At 34.5% G+C, this 17,624-nt stretch overlaps 1 protein-coding gene across 1 annotated transcript in view; it reads right to left on the reverse strand.

Moving 5' to 3' along the window:
• Positions 1–2,876: 2,876 nt before the first annotated feature.
• The window catches only part of LOC149556906 (putative clathrin assembly protein At2g01600), a 38,135-nt gene continuing 23,387 nt past the window's right edge, over positions 2,877–17,624 (reverse strand). The window contains exons 12-15 of the mRNA XM_089831536.1: positions 7,350–7,511; positions 7,145–7,220; positions 6,901–7,022; positions 2,877–3,557 (exon numbers count right to left, since the gene is read on the reverse strand). Coding sequence (XP_089687662.1) covers positions 3,168–3,557; positions 6,901–7,022; positions 7,145–7,220; positions 7,350–7,511 — 750 coding nt within the window. The 3' untranslated portion in view covers positions 2,877–3,167. The remainder of the gene's footprint in view (positions 3,558–6,900; positions 7,023–7,144; positions 7,221–7,349; positions 7,512–17,624) is intronic.

The following is a 17,624-nucleotide window of genomic DNA, read 5'->3' on the forward strand; positions in this document are numbered from 1 at the left end:
CTTCCCTTGTCTTTTCGTCTTATTCCTTTGTCACATCTAAGCCCCCTTCATAATATTAAACTGACCCATTTTTATGAATTGACATTATTCTCTCACAAGTCAGTTTCAATGTTACATGAATACAAACTTATTTTCTTAAATATCCAAAAAGGGGACATTACACATGTTTCTTTCAACCCTTTCTATTCATGCTCTCTAATTAATACATCCATATATAGACCATTATAATAGGAAAATTGAGTGTTTTAATATAAGAATAGCCTCTAAAATTAGGCTGGCTCCTTAATAAAAAAACAGAACATAAGAAATTTTGGATAGAAAAGGTAAGAGATGTATTCTACAAACAAAAAGAAAACAAGATCAATATATAAGAATACTATGAACTAAACATTCTTCAAACAAAGTAATACAATACATTGTTATTTACAAATTATTACAATTCAACAAAGATGTGGAAGGTGAGAAATAAATACTATAATAATCAAATTAAACATTTGAACATGCTTCAATACGTAGTTATATCATTAACTGTTATAGATACATTCAACCTTAGATTCTAATAGAAAATATTGCAAGAGAAAGGTAGAACTATTGATCTCAAAAATCAGCCTATATGGCTCATTAGTGTATCTTATACATTGTAACCTTGGTGTCATTCATCAAATACTTTAGCTAATATAGTGTAAGATCATTTTAAAAGGCAAGATTCATCTTACCAAGTACAAAAATCTCATAATAATATGGATGACATTCTTCATTGCTTTTCTCTCACATACTTTGATCTATTCCAATGTCAAGAAGCATCCTAACTCACTATTGTTCTTTATGATTTTTTAAAAGAATATTATCATCTCCACTCATCACTATAATAATCTACATAATTTTATAGGCTATTACTAAACTATCTTATTTTCAATAATGCTTATGTAATCATCATAATTTTTATTTTTTAAATTTCATTCTAGCTTACCTTGCAATCTAGCAAATACATTATCTTTTTAAAGATCAATGAATCTTTAGTTAGTATCAAAGTTCCTTCACCATTAAAGCCTAAGCCTACTATTTCAATACACTAAATAATGCCAATCAATCACAGAAATTCAAGTATGTTGGGACATGTCATTCTCCCTTTTTGAAAATTCAAAAGATGTTGCATTTTGAGCAAGCCTCTATCATATCATATTGTTGCAAGAAGATTAAATAAAACAAAATTATATCATTGAACTTGTAAAGAAGGGTGAAAATGTCTGCATGTAAGAGATTGCAAGGATGAAAAGAAGTTGACCTTTTGCAAAATTTTAGAAAACGTAGACTTTATCAATGTTGAACCCTTTTTGGGATAAAAATGATGTATATGATACATGCATTAAAATAAATTAAAATTTGGCATCAAGGTAATCATATGAAACAAAATAATAAGAAAATTCTTAGGATAAATTAAAATTAAAAAAGAACATATAATAAAACATGAAACAAATAACTTAAAAAAACATCTTTGATTATTTAGAAGCCATAACACAAAAATCATCAATTTAATGCTTGTGAACAAAAAGTTAGTGTGATCTGCATTATGACAGTTATATTTATCTTTGATTTAATGTCAATGCTTTAATCCTAGGACCATTGGATGACCTTTAATCACCTCTTAACTCATTTATAAATGCTTTTAAACCATGCAATTGAAAACAGATGAATAAAAAAAAATCTTAGATACTACATATGAAGCTTTAATGAAAATATGATTCTAGAAAAGAAATTTAGAACGCATCCATAAAATATTAGAGTAAAATCGTGTTCCCTATAGTAAAAATTATTCACTCGCCATCTACAAACTAAACTAATCACCTCACAAATAATCACCTTGAATGAATTCCTATACAGTATTGTTCTACACTGGGCATCAAAACCATACTTAAGTGCCCAAATCTTGTATTTATGCATTTGGCTCCTATTAATGTGTAATCTAACTCCTCTCTCCAATGTGAATTCCACTCTTGACTGCCCTCAAAGCTAAATTAGTATGATTTATTTTTCTTGATGTGCTTATAAGGCATTTAAACCAGCTCAATAGTTACCAGAAAAAGGCATTTAAACCAGCTCAATCGTTACCAGAAGCTGTGTATTTTCACGCAAGCCAATTCCCAACTAACGCATAGATCCTACTCATAGGCGCAACACGGAAAATTTTCACCTACAAGAAACAATCTTATTTGGACTGGTGGTGAAGCTATGTGTAGTCCATAATGAAGGTTACAAGTTGTAATCTGGTTTTGGTAAGGGCATACACAAATCAATGTCTAGTTTATTTGCCTTTGTTTTCAATATTACAATTTATAAATGAATTTGCAAATGCACACTTCTGCATAATCCAAGCACATATAAAGTATGAACCTAATGGAAAAGGACTCCTTAAATGAATTCATGCGGTCACATATTTCAACATGCTTTTTCCAGTGTTCTCTGTATGTATTTAAGGTTTACCCTACATTGTACATTTATGTTATTGAGGGATTATTTACATATATCCAACTTTTAAAAAGTTCAAAAATTATGTTTGGCAAGAGACATTGACTAAGACTATGTTCAATTGGCGAGATGTAATGAAACTCATTTATAGCAATAAATTCAATAGATGTTGCCTACATCATAAACTTGTTTGTTATACTGCTAGTTCACTTGTATTCAACCACAAAATCCATGACACCTTATACAGACAATCTGACTCGTCTCAGAATGGATGCAAAAATGGTAACAAAAATCAAAAAGTCCACTTAATTTGTCACCCCATGGATTTTGATAAATTAGTATTAATTCGCTAGCATATTATTCTTACATTCTTGTAGAAACCAAAACAATAAAAAAATAACATATTGAGATTTTGAAAGAAACTGATGAATAACTGAATGTAATTGCATGTTTGTCATCAAATTTTTGGTTTAACATCCCCAAGATAAAACTCAACTCATTTCCCACTCCAAAATGCTGTTAGAATTGAACAGTGTTTATAGCTCAAACAAGCTAATTGGATTCAGAAACCCGTGCTATCCAACACTTTAAAACTAAATTTAGATGAATCAGTTTAGCCATATTAATATACACAACTACGACTCTAGCATGCCGGCAAAAATCAAATACACAAATTTTTAACACATCAAATATATATACACTTACAGCAAACCAGGGTTTCCAAATGGATTCTTTTCATGGGGATTAGCGGGATAACTTGTTTCAAATGGATCAATGAAAGGGTTTGGAGCTGGCTGCATTGGAAACACTTGTGCCGTCACTGGCATCATCTGTTGTCCTTGTGGTTGTTGCTGAAGCATCATTGCATTTTGCTGCTGAGCCATTGCTGCCATCTGAACATTGGTAGGTGGTGAAATATTGTTGGACATAACAAATGGATCATGTACGCCTGACGACATCATAGGGTGAGACTCAAAAGGATTGTTTCCATATGGGTTCATTCCATAGCCCCCTTGTGCACTATATACAGTCTGCCGTGTCATTGCATCATCATACAAGCTTTCCAGTGTAAGCTTGTCTAAGCCTCCGGCCTAGTATACACAAAAAGAAATACTGGTAAATACTTCAACGACCAAGATATCAATAAGAAGCTAGACTGAAAACAATAACATTTCAGTCCCTACTACCAATTATGTCATATTCTTCAGACTAATAGAAAAGCTTAAAACAAAACAACACATAAACCTGTGCATACATTCCCGTCACAAAAAGGCGCTAGACATATAAAAAGGGGTATTCAGAACCCTTCCATAGTGCTCTACACTGTTCTAAAGAAAAAAACAAATGTTCAAGAAGCATATGTTGTATTCTAAGCATTCACAAACATACATGAAATAAAACAAGGATATGGTAAAGGATTTATTTTATATTTAAGCCTCTCCTAGAAAGTGGAAAAAAAATTGCAGACTCAGCAACCCATAATTCTGAATCAAGCTCAAGACTTAACAAAACTTAGCAATGAATAAAATTATAAAGATTTTGAGGAAAAACATGTACTCGACAAGTATTTGCCTTGTGTGTTTCGAGCAACTCACCAGACAGATTTGGTTCATAACCATTCACAAGATTTTAGAACAATGGGACTAGCAGGTTGAATGCTTAAACATCTTAGCATGTCGTTCTAGGTTCAAGTCCTAGTTAGTTTATGCAAACTTCAGTGGTATCAAAGACAAGCTTGAACCCTAAGTACAGAAGGGCAACTTGAGGTCGTGGTGGAAGAAAAAGGCCACTATTGATCACAAAGAGAATAGTGACTTGAGACAGAGAGCAACCCAGAGTGCCAAGCATGGTTTTCCGAAAATTTTTGGTTTTACTTTCAGCAACAGCTGATTGGTCCATGAAAAATACATATATAATATCAAATTCAGAATAGGAACCTGAGTCTAAGATTGTAGCTTCATGGAAGTGTTGGAAGAGAAGCAAACCATACATTGGGCCCACTAGAAGATTTCAGCAGTTGAACATACCAGCACGCTGAACAGACCTAGATTTGAATCCAAAGTGGTCCATAGAAAATTAATAATTATCTAATGGTTGACCAGCCTGATTTATCACGAACCATGAGCATAACATATGATAAGTGATATTGGTCAATACTCTAACCTCCCCCACCACCAAAACTAATCACGCCTATTTATTTTGTTTCCTTTTCTTTGGTTTTTTGCTTTTGTCAGCTTTCACCTCACTCAACAGAAAGGGCATCTTCAACTATTTTTCCTTCTGTTGCTTTTCTTAAGCAATGACTGCTGAAACAATATAGTATTAAAAATGGTGCAGTGACAGAACAAGGTTAAGAGTTGCATTGTCATAGTTATTTGCTTAAGAAGACATCCTTTGCATTTTTTTCCTATACGATTGTATGCGCCTCCGTGTATCATCTTTGTACAGACTTTAGTTCACTCAAGCAGCTAAAAAATTCATTCCCACTTGCTATTCAAATTTCATAACGATGTTGTTTTAATCAAAATTCAGCATTTGCTGCTTTGAACCAAATACCCATTTCAAAGAGTACTTTTGAAAGCTCTGTTACGTCAAGGAGATAAAGCCTAGCGGTTTATAGAGGAAGTCCAATACAAGATTTTGTCATATCATACCCCAGTGTCCCATTCCTATAAATTTGCAGGATCTGCACATTTTATATTTGTCCATCAAATTATCCCACACATACATTTGTTTTGTAGATGCTTCTGAAGTTTTCTTTTCTGCAAATTAAATCATTGGTTTTTGTGCAGTTGGAAGAAAAATGTGTTGATTTCAAGTTACTTCTAACATAACAGAAAAAACTTTATTTATAAAATCTTTGGAGACACCAAACTTACAATCAATAGCTTCTGTCTGGACAGATTCTTGAGTAAATGACTTCCGTCTAGGGCATGCTGCACTTCACATTCTCCATCACAATATATGGTTTATTCACTATGGCTTCACCCCCTTTTTACCTATTGTATTTCTTTGGTGTAAATTTTAGCGTAGTTCTAGCATCCTGCTTGTTTTGCAGCTACTACTCATCTTCCATGTTATTTCTCATGGTTGTACTTGCAAGTGTATGGGTAATAATATAATGCCTTGTAATTATAGAGCCTTAAAAATAGAAAATTTGTCAACATCCAGATGGGCATAGATTAACTAGCAATGGGGGCCAATATTTCTAAAACAAAATTTCCTTCCAAGCATTTTGTACAGTTAGTACAACATTTAAAGCTTATGTATATGACTAAGACACAAACATGTTCGGTATGAATAGCTTCACTCTCTCCTAAATGCTTTCTGTTCTAATTCAGATTTTAGTTTTAGGTGCCAAAAAAGGTACATAACTAGTTTATTAGGTCCTATTTGCACTAACATACCTAATCTTACACGGGACATTTTCTTTTTGTGTCTGATTTCATAGGATTAAGAGACGTCATGATTTTATTATATTCTTTAGGGTTTATTCATTACACATTTTGAATCTAATGAATAGTTAAATACCAAATCAATTGCTTCGCCTCTATGAAAAAAGCTGTCGGTTGCATGTAATCCACTTCTGTGAGGTCAAATCAGCAATACTTACATTTTACCAGAGCTCCAAATCTTCAATTCTCTTACCTCTATTTGGAAATTTTTCAATTAGTAATTCCGTACCATACATTCTAATGCAAAACCGGACCTCATAACTACAACCAAAAGATCCAAAAACCTATAAATCCACATAAGGCGTGATAGGGTTTGGTTACAAGAAAAAAAACTCAGCTCTTTTAGAAGTTGACTATTGTCAATGGCCATTGTAGCAGTCCATACACATTGCTGCATTGCATTATTGACTGCCATGTGCAAGCATTGCAGCAACCAACCAGTGTTGCACTTTTGAAATTCAAGACAATCATGACTTAATAGAAAGTTCCCTGAATCTAAGGATATCTAGCAAAGTAGGTTAGACCACTTGAAGCAACAGAAATGAATGCATCAATTCTTGCATTAATCTGAATGCTGAAACTGAATAATTAGAAACATTGTGCACTTCAAATACACAACATAACTGAAGCTAAGTTTGTTTCCAAAGATTGCTTTGGATTAATCAAAAGAAAACAAATTTGCAGGCTCTTACAATGTAGCTTACAGAAAACAGATCTCCAATGCTCAATAGAATGAGTTTTGATATCCAAAAGATGAGGATGACTAATATTTGGCAGCAATACAATATGCCTAGTGTGTGGAACTGCTTATAAGTTACAACTGTTATGTTTGCACACGGAACATTGGAAAACCTGATTCACACCATGTCCCTACATGATTACCCCGATAAGAGCATCTACTGATTTAAAAGATAGATGAAGATTCGGAGAGTAATTCTGCAGCACTTATGTGGATTGACTTGAGAGAGTAACAACTTACCAGTTTACTCTCTACGAGGCTGCTATTGTTATTCGTGGGTGTGGTAACCAGAGCTAATTCCCACCCAGTAGAATCCAATCCCAAGCCAGGCAGACCATTTGATTCATGAGAAGTTGTAGCATCTGAATAAAACAAGATAGGAAAAATAGAAGTTTAATGTACAAAATAAAACCCTGAAATACAATTGATCCATCTAACCAGCTGAATGAACTCAAATTAGCATACAGTTAAAACAGTTTTTTACCAGATGTAACAATAGCTAAAGCTAACGCATTTCTTTCCTCCAGAGCTGAGGGATCAGGATTCGGCTCACTCAGACCCTATACAAAGTAAAATAAATATCAGGATAGATAATGCAGGCCTGAAAAATTACATTTTTTAAGTGTTGAGATAATATTGAGCAATAAATCCTTTGGAATTGAAGTATTGCTTTTATATTCAGTGTTTACCAGTAAATCACCAGTGTCTGCAGAAGATACAGTTACAATAGCGTTTTCCTGGAGAGGGGCTTCAACCCATGCAGCCTCCTTTTCTGTGTCAATTTGGTCTTCAGCTTCCACAGTTACAGATTCCTCTGGCTTATAGGTCAGAAGAAGTTTGTCTTGAAATTCCTAGCTCAGGATAACATTTTCCCCATCATTCTTCTACCAAGTTGGAAATCTTAGACCCATAAGTAAATACAGAAATTAAAACTAATCACTAAACAATACTCAAACAAAGAAATTCATAATTCAAAAAACCAAAACAAAGAGCTGGGCGCTGACTTCGGTTTCTTTCTTGCTAAACACATGGTGCACTACGAGTAACTGCTTGACAAAAATTGCACCAGACAGGTTGAGATTTGACCAATTTTCTGGAGCAAACAATCACTATGATAAACATACCCCAATCCCACACTTGACATTGTAAGGATCCACCGACTTGCTCTCTCTCCTCAAAGAGGCAATAGTACAATTAACATGGAACCCAGTATCCTTCAACACGGCATGTAGTAAGAATTTGCAGATCTGTCTTAAATTTAAGGATTTCTTTTATTGTAGTATATGAAAAATATTCTGATATTAACCTAAACTTTAGACAAAGAGGCACATATGTTTCACTGTGTCTCTTACACATATATTGATGTGTGTAACAGAGAATAAGTTCATTCTACGGGAAAAAGAAATGCAAAGCATAACTTTAGTCTAGGAAAATAGATAGAGAACAAGGCAAAAGTCTATTTTTGAAAGACTGCTTTTGAAAATTGGTTTGGCAGGATCAAATAAGGATAGCTTATTAAGATGACCATTTCTATTCATGAAACATGCTGGTAGGAAAAAGCAGCCTCCAGCCACAAACCTCCTGCTTGTAAATATGGACTGGAAATACTCAACAAACTATTTTTCCCTGTTTCATTCCAAAGACCCTTCCACATTGGTAAGGACCAGTGTGATGGAACTCTAATTTCTGCAAAGGATTAGAGTCTCCATTTGAGAAATAATGTTGGGGATTCATAATGGAAATACAAGCAATTGATGTGTCATAGACTCTAGCAGCAATCAAGCAAATTGGGACTGTGGATATATATGATAATTCTGCCAATAACAAAATATTCAGTGATATATAATACAGCAAAAACTACATATTGATTCTTCATATATTCAAGGAGTTTGAAATAGGATCATTGGAGATTAAGAATTCGATGAAGTCCAATAATGAATTGGCACTATTGATAAGGAGGAGGTATTGGAGTCACTAGTCGAATGAAAAAACCAATTTTGCATACTATAAAATTAATATTCAAAATATGTGGCAAAAGATTCATTCCAAATCAGTGATAAACAGAGAGACCTTTCAGTTGCATAACAAACCCAGAATTTCATAGCAGTTTTGTGATGAAGTTTTCTACTACATACATTTGAATAAATTGAAACAAATATAAATAGCAAGATATTAAAGTCTCCATGGCACTATCAGTAACACAGACGTAAAGCATGATACCATCAAGAGCTAATACAAAAGTCGTCTCACATCTAAGAAATAAATCACGTTAAAACAGAGTCAAAGCCTGGACACGCGAAGTAAATATACGAGGAGGAATGAGGGATGAATATAATCACAAACAGAATGTGCAGCAGTCAGACGATTTGAAGCTGTATGCACCAGAACAGAGATAGACAAGATGAGAATCACTGAACCTGTACGTGTAGGAGTAACTGTTTATGGTCACGGAATGGTATCTTCGTAATTTCTCAAGGAAGTACACATGCGATTTATTGACATAGTCGAGCAGTTAAGTCATCGATTTTGAGATGGCATCAATAGGGCAGGTGCGAATGTATCACGCAGGAATAAAGCGGCAAGGAGAAATACGATGCACTATAATAAGAGTTAGTAAATTAGTAAACACCAAACATCGGGAGCAGCCTTGACGGGATCCTTGCCAAGTTATTAAAAAAAATGATATGCAATCGAACGATATATTAAAAGGATTAAAATCAATTATGACTTAAGTAATTATGTTATCTGAGGCTGCGATTTATTTTCGAAGGCACAACTTTAAAATCTGGGCAGTCACGTTGGTTCTATTTTTCAAAATATAAAGACCATTATTTTAAAAACAAGACACAATTCAATATCCGAACATATTCATATTTTTTGAAGAAGTATTTAACATCTACTTGTATGGAGGAATAAGGAGCAACATTATGATTTTGTAATATAAATTCTATTATTTTATTTTTATAATAAAATAAAATGTCTTTTGTTTATTACTAAATGGTGTGGAGATTTAAACTAAAGATGGTTCATCCTTCATAATTATTTTTTAGAATTTTGTATACAATTTAAATGTGGGATAAGTGGACATGGTCATTTAGCATTTTAAAATTGATCATTACAGATATTGTGAAATATTAAATCATTTCCGTATCTATGTCCAGTTTGTCTCCCTACCAAAGGAGTTAAAGTTCAATCTGGACTAATTTAAGATTGCGTATATATCTGATCTGTCGCATCTTGATTATTTAAATTGTTGGCAGTAAGGTGTGTAAAACATTATGAAGTTGTACGTGATAATTCACTGAAGTTGACTCTATTACTCGGATAAGTTGACTCTATCTGATTGAAGACTCTGATTATGGAGCACTGTAATATTTGATTTATCAATAAGAGTTGCAGGTATTGTTGGCTGGCTTGTTTTCCTCTGATAAAGAGGGTTTTTCCCAGGGTAATTGCTTGATTAGTGTTTGAGATTTGTTATTTCTGGTTCTATTTTTAACTAACCATCTCCCAGTTGCTGGAGGTTCCCTCAGAAAGAAGCCCGAACACAAAAAAGCTGAAAGCAATAGGAGCAAACTTCAGTTGAAAACAACATATAGTTTATGACGTGTGCATTTAAAAATGATTAGAAAATCATAGTATGATCTATGCAGTGAGAAAGGGGAAACTTTTCTATTCAATGCACTAATTGTGACCTGTCAATAAAAAAAGGTCAGCAAATCAAGAGTGACTTGAAGAGCTTAGATGCATCACACATTGTAATTATTCTGTAAACATGCAGAAAACATTTGATTCTAGAATAATCCATTTACAACAAAAATTCTTCTATATCATCTGGTTATTCATAATCCAGAGTCCAGACTTTACCATATAAAAAATATTAGAGATGGAAGGAAACAGTTATGTAAGATCTCTTATGTGGTAAAATTCCAATATAAGGCAAAGACAGCAAGGAAGATTGCCAATAAGGAATAAGCAATTAGGAGGGATGCAGACAGGCACAATTTTATTAGAAGAGCTATTTACAGAGTCCTGATCCATGAACTTCATCTTGATGACAATAGAAAACAAAACTCGTGTCTTTAAAAAATGAAATATACTAGTTGCACCCAGCAAATCAATATAAAATTTATATGTCACTTGCAACATTTATAATGATGTACAATTGTATTTAATTGTAACTAAAGGAATCTTGTATTGATGTGGCAATGACCTATGTCTACCAACTTTGTCCCTGAAGGCCTCAATAACTGGCCTGACTGGGTCCAGGTCTAGAAATGGGTTGCCCAGTCCCCAAGCTCAGCTGTGACAGACTGTACACACTGCAGGCATACCAGGGTTGCCCAGCAATGCCCTAGGGCGAACCCAAAACATATTTCAAAAATAAATAAACAAAACAGAAAAAAATATTTGATAAAACATCATTAACGTTTATACATTCTGTTCTGCCAGTGCCATGGTTGAACTTGAACCCATGGATAAGGAATCTGTTCAAAGCTGTTAACAATAGACAAATAGATCCTGGCACAAGGAGTTTGTGGCATATGGAATACATTTCGATGTCACTGTTATTCTGAATTTCCACGCCTCTAAATGAGTCATTCTTGTAATATTTTTATATTGATTTATGTCTGAATCGTGCCATTATCTCTCATCAATTGGTCATCTACAGTTCTTTATCATTTTATCTAACCACAGTTAGAGGCAAAATAATCAGGTGTAGTGGGATGAACAGATGCCAGAACTTATGAGATTATTGTTTTTGGTATTTGATCCATGTCTTTGATGGATTGTTTGCATTTGTCTGCTTGGAGTTTATATGATGCACCCATTTTCAACAAAATCAATATTTCATTTTTTATTCCATCAAAATCCTTGCTTGAATTTATTCAATATAATTCTATAAGTTTACTTTGTTCATAAATCTAAAAAAATAACGGTATGCAAAATGTTGCCAGCTTTTTTAAATATACAACTTTATAAACTAGCAATAAAAATAGCTAACTCAAACCTACTTTAATTAACAATAAAATAATTACCTGCATTTATAAATTTTAATACTAGATTCATTCTAAGATCATTTATAGTTATGCTCCCCCAGAAAAGGGTTAAGAAAGAAAACTCTTAAGTTACCCATATGGGTATAGGAACAGGCAACTTAAAAGTGTTCTTTCATAACCCTTTAATGGGGTATATATGTTTGAAACTTAGTTACCGGATTCGCGTATCGGATCCTAGATCTGGATTCGGGTCCGATCCGGATCCAGATCCGCGTGTGGATCCGTGAGGATCCGGGCAGGATCCATAATCTTGCTTGTGGATCCGTTGGGATTCGCGGGCAGGATTACGGATCTTGCCCGGATCCTCGAGGATCCACCGCACGAATCCACGCCAAAGGAGCCAAGAAATGTTGTAAAAAGTGGGCCCATTCAATTTTTTTAATTTTTTTTGCCTAAACCCTAAAAACGACCCTCTAAGTCATAATGCAAGTTCATTTACTCTCTATTTTGCTCTCTCATACTTGCTAGTTTGAAGTAAAGTGCTTGAATTCGAAGGAGATCAGTTATGGAGCTCCAAATACTTTGCAAGAAGTGTTTAAGCTATGCATTCAACCATATTCTTCAGTTCTTTCATAGATTATTGATTTATTTTTAATTTTCCAAATTTTCAAGTTTTTGCGTAAGTGTGAAGTATGGTTTTCTTTCATTTTTTTTCTAGATTGCAAGAATAGAACAATGAATAGTCAAGGCTCAGTGGGTGGGGGTGGGGCTGCATCACCAAGCTTCAAAATTGATAAGGGATCTCCTTTATGGGGACACACAACACAAGTCACACAATGTCCTAGGGGTGGGGCATACATATGGAAATGTAATTATTGCAATATACAACCTAGAAGCTCCTATTCCCAAGTGAAACTACATTTTTTGGGCCCTGCGGGTGAAGAAATTAACATGTGTCAAGGTAGTGATAAGAAGGGATTACGAGCTGCACAAATAACAGTATTAGCAAAAGAGCAAGATGATACTAATAGAGCAATAAAGCAAAACATGGTGCTTCCAAAAGAACAAATACACCAACACCATCATCCAATCAAACAAGCACAAGAACACATCCTTTTTTGCCTATGCCAACTACAAATGATGAAGATGAAGACCCATCTCCACTCACCCACAAGAGAGGCCCACAGATAGGGCATTCCAAAATGAAAAGAGAGACATTGCTGATCACAAAATTGGATGTTGTTTAATTGCAAATGGTGTTTCATTTAATTTTGTGAGATCACCTTATTTTAGGGAAATGGTGGAAGCAATAAATGAAGCACCCCATGGTTACAAACCACCTGATTATGAGAAGTTGCGCAGTACCATATTACATGATGAAAGGAAATCTGTAAAGGCTGAACTTCAACCAATAAGAGATTATTGGGTTCAATCGAGTGTGTCTATTATTTCGGATGGGTGGAAAGATTGTAGAAACCGTCCATTGATCAATGTTATTGTTGTATGCCCTAAGGGGGCAATGTTCTTGAAAGCAGTTGATTGTGAAGGGCAAGTGAAAAATTCAGAATTTATTTCACGCATTCTCATTGATGCCATAGAGTCAGTGGATCCTGATAATGTTGTCCAAGTGGTCATGGACAATGCAAAAGTTTGGAACGCTACAGGGATAATAGTAGAGTCTAGATATGATCATATCTTTTGGACACCATGCACCATCCATTCTCTCAATTTAGTGATGAAAGCAATTGGCACCGAAATATATTGAGTGAAAAAGGTATATGAGGAAGCTGGAGAGATTCAAATGTTTGTGACAAATCACCACATGTCACAAGCAATTTTTAGGAGTTTCTCGGACTTGGAATCATTGAAGGTAAATTTGTATATTTAATTTATAATTGAATATTATTGGATTCCATAATTTATTTTGTTGTTCACATTAACATGGTTTAATTTTTAAATGTATTACTAACTTGAGTTTAACATGTTCTAAGGTTGCTGAAACCCGCTTTGCCTCTCACACAATCGTCTTGAGACGACTTGTGAAGGTAAAAGAAGCATTGAAACGTATGGTCATTAGCACCCAATGGGGCGTTTGGAAGAATTCCAATACAGCAAGGACCTTAAATGTGAGAAGAATGATACTAGATGAGGATTGGTGGGGTCTTGTGACTTATGTGTTAGAAGTCACCGATCCAATAATGGCAATGCTTCTCTTTGCAGACAGTGATGAGCCATGCCTTGGGGATATTTATGATTCCATGGACACTATGCTAGAAAAAATTAAAATGGTAAGTTCTATGCTCTTTTACAACAATTTTTTATTTGAGAGATATCTAGATTCTAAAGTTTAAATTGACATATTCACTAATTATAATTATTATTTCATATCTCATATCCTAGGTCATACAAAGGAGGGAGAATGATCCTGAGGACACCCTTTACAAGAAGGTGGAAAAAATTGTTCATCATCGATGGAACAAGATGACCACACCTTTGCACCTCCTTACTTATGCTCTATCCCTGAGATATTGTAGTTCTTATCAAATGCTTGTGCTTATTTTATCCAATGTTTGCGCTATTGATATTTGATAGTGTACAACTATCTTTTGTTATCCCCAGGTACGATAGTGCAAAAATACTTCGCCTTCCAGGTACAGTGCCACCATTTAGAGATGCAGAGGTCACAAATGGGTATAAGAGGGCACTAGCTAAGATATTCCACCATCCAGAGATTGGGATAATTGTGAGGAGTAAATTTGCTGCCTTCATCTCAAGTGAGGATTTCCACCCTATTGCCATAGCAGACCAAAGCAAGATGGATGCCATCAAATGGTGGTACCTTCATAGGCAAGCCTTCATGTACCTCCAACCTCTTGCCATAAAGGTCCTATCCCAAGTAAGTTTGTAAAATTTAGCTTAAGGTTAACACTATCAATTCCTTGAATTTATTATTCAATTTATTTATCTTGATTGTTGTATTGATAACTTTTAATTTCTCTTTAGGTTGCCAACTCTTCTACAACTAAGTGGAATTGGAGTACTTACTCCTTTATCCACACAGTCAAATGCAACCGATTGGCTCCAAAAAAATCAGAAGACCTTGTGTTCATTCACAACAATTTGAAATTGTTGTCACGAAAGGATCCAATGTGCAAGAAGGGGCCCGAAAAGCTTTGGGATGTAGCACCCGAGACTCCTGATTTAGATATGACCATCCGAGATCTTGCTAGATCCACTTTGATTGACGTAGAAGATGAGGAGGATTATGAGTTCACAATCCCCTCTACTACTAGTGGTTTGGGTTCCTCTACTGATATAGATGCAACACTTGCAACTCATCAGTATCCCTTTGATGCGAATTTTCTTGAAAATCCATTTGATGATTAAATCAAAAACTTTAGTCTTGACTATCGACTCTTTTATGAGTAAATCATGTTACAAACTTTAAGTTTAATGATTTATATTTTGAATGTTACAAACTTTCACTTTTAGTAATTCAATGTGAATGTGTTGATTTTCTTTATAATCGTGAAAATAGATTAATTATCATTGATCAAGTTAACTAGATTCACAGATGCATACTAGAATCATAGATTCATACTATGCAATGATTTAGTTTTAGAGTTATGTATATTTCTCTTTTTTTTAGTATATATCCCAAATCCACGGATCCGATTCACGTGCCCGAATCGGATTTGTGTCACGAATCGGCAACTAAGGTTTGAAATTATAAGTTATAAGAACAATGATACTCATAATTGACAATGAATAGAATATTAAAATATCTCACTACCTCATTCATTATTTGCAAAAGTGAAAATACTCAAGTCTCTAATCATTCCACAATGAAAAATTCAAAATTTGTGTTAATAGAAAGGCCCATTAGAACCATTTCTGGCTGGTTTCACTAACCAGCACTATGTGGGATGTAGGTATACTTCCATTACTTTGTGTAAATTTTTAGCTGTGTTCTAGATGGGAACATGTTCTTAAATAAGAATAATCATCCTTGGCTGCTGACAAGTTTTGCATTAGACTATTGAAAAAAATCATCTGTTGATTCTTTCAAGCAATTTTAATCATTTGCACAATGATCCTATTCATAGCACCACCAGCTTATTTCCATATTTGGGAATAAATACAAATCCATATTTTAAGAACATCATATCTTTTCTTTATTAAAAATGGAAAGATATTGCAAGATACCCAACATTCAAAGTAGAGATTATATCACTAATGCAATAGATTGTCCAATCGGTGAAAAATGCTTGACAGATAAATTGATCTTAATGATAGCTTCAATAACAGGTGCACAAGGGTCTTGCTCAATACACCCAAGTAGTATCCCGGGCATCCCAAGGCAAACCCGTTGTACACTAGGACCAGTACCTGACCCACTACAAGGATCAAAAATGTACCCAATAACATAGAAAAACTTGTAATAAACTCAATTCTTTCATTAAGGCCCTCACAAGACTTCCTATAGCTCAATTTCAATGGAGATTCTAAAGGCGACCCTGTGTTGGTTGGTGTTGGGCTGATTATTTGGGATGGTAATGGAACTTTTGTACATGGTGGCTCTTTTTGGGTGCAAACTTGCAACAAATAATGAAACTAACTGTGAAGCAGTTATTCTGGGATTATCTCTAACCAACTCTCTGGACAAAAGAACTAGTAGTTTGATTTGATTCTTTACTGGTTACTAATGGAATCCACAAAGGCTTGTCCAAACTGGAAGCTTCACAATCTTCTGGGGGGAAGCTATTGGTATAGACAAGTCTTTCATTGAAATTGTGTTCACTAAAGGCACCTCACTTTTAGGCCAGTAATAGTGTTGCCCAAGACTCACTCACAGCCTTATATAGCTCCTTTGTATCTTGGTTGGGATTGGAAAAACTCGCTGTCAAAAAGCCACCTTGCCAATCTAATTACCTTACCATCTCTATTAACCCAAAATATTATACCTAACCATGCTCTCATTATCTCCCAGCATGTTACTACTCATCATATTCCAACCATCTCCTTAAGTTTTACTGATCCAGGTGGATCTAGGGAAGTCAAAAAAATTCAGTCTCAAAATCTCTCAAATTCAGCATGCGTAAAAGAGCTCTAAAAATTGAACCTAGTGCAACTTGAATGGGTGAAAAAGGAGCTCATGTGCAAAAGTTATGCTTGGTCAAAGTCCGGGTCAAACAAGCGAAACAGGGGTTGACCAAAACGGTAAAATTTGACCATCTCAAAAGTAGTCAACAATGGGTTTCAAATTATAGATCTCATCGAGATCTTTCCAACAGCGTTCATTTCATTGAAAACTAAGATTGTATGTGGAAGTTATGCTCATTTGAAGATAGTAAAGAAATTGAGTCAAAATGATGACGTCACCATGATCTCAGCTGTTGGATGACATGGACCAGTATTGTTTTGACACATGGTGACACGTTTTTGGGTTGAAAAAATACTTTGCTTGGACATTTGAACTCATAACCTCCTACATCACACTTAGCCCCTCCACTAGTATACCAAACCTGGCTTTTTGAATTTTAAAAGGAGCACCTTATATTTGTTACGTTATAGAACAGATAAGGCAAAAACCAAATACACATATGGGGTGTGGGGCCCAAGCCAATCTCCCATACATGGACTACAAAAGGGCAGATTTTGTTTGTTTTAAGATAACAAACATGGTAGATACATGCCTCCAAGTTAGAAAAGGTAAAAATAAACTTTGTTAAGTTTGCTAAAGAAAATCAACTTGAACCCTTATCACTTTTATAAACCAACGAATATTAAGGGGTTGTTATTTGTGAAAATAAGAGGTTAATTTGTTTTGTTTGGATTTTATTATTTGAGAAGTGTTATTGGTTTTATTTGAATGGCTTGAAATTATAAAAGCTAAAATGAGTTATTAATTTGTTATTTGGTTATAAACCAAAAGGAAATAAATTTGTATAAAAGGGGAGCTAG

Source organism: Cupressus sempervirens, chromosome 5 (assembly GCF_028749045.1).
Source record: "Cupressus sempervirens isolate cs-2001-9-10 chromosome 5, ASM2874904v1, whole genome shotgun sequence".
Lineage (NCBI taxonomy): Eukaryota > Viridiplantae > Streptophyta > Pinopsida > Cupressales > Cupressaceae > Cupressus > Cupressus sempervirens.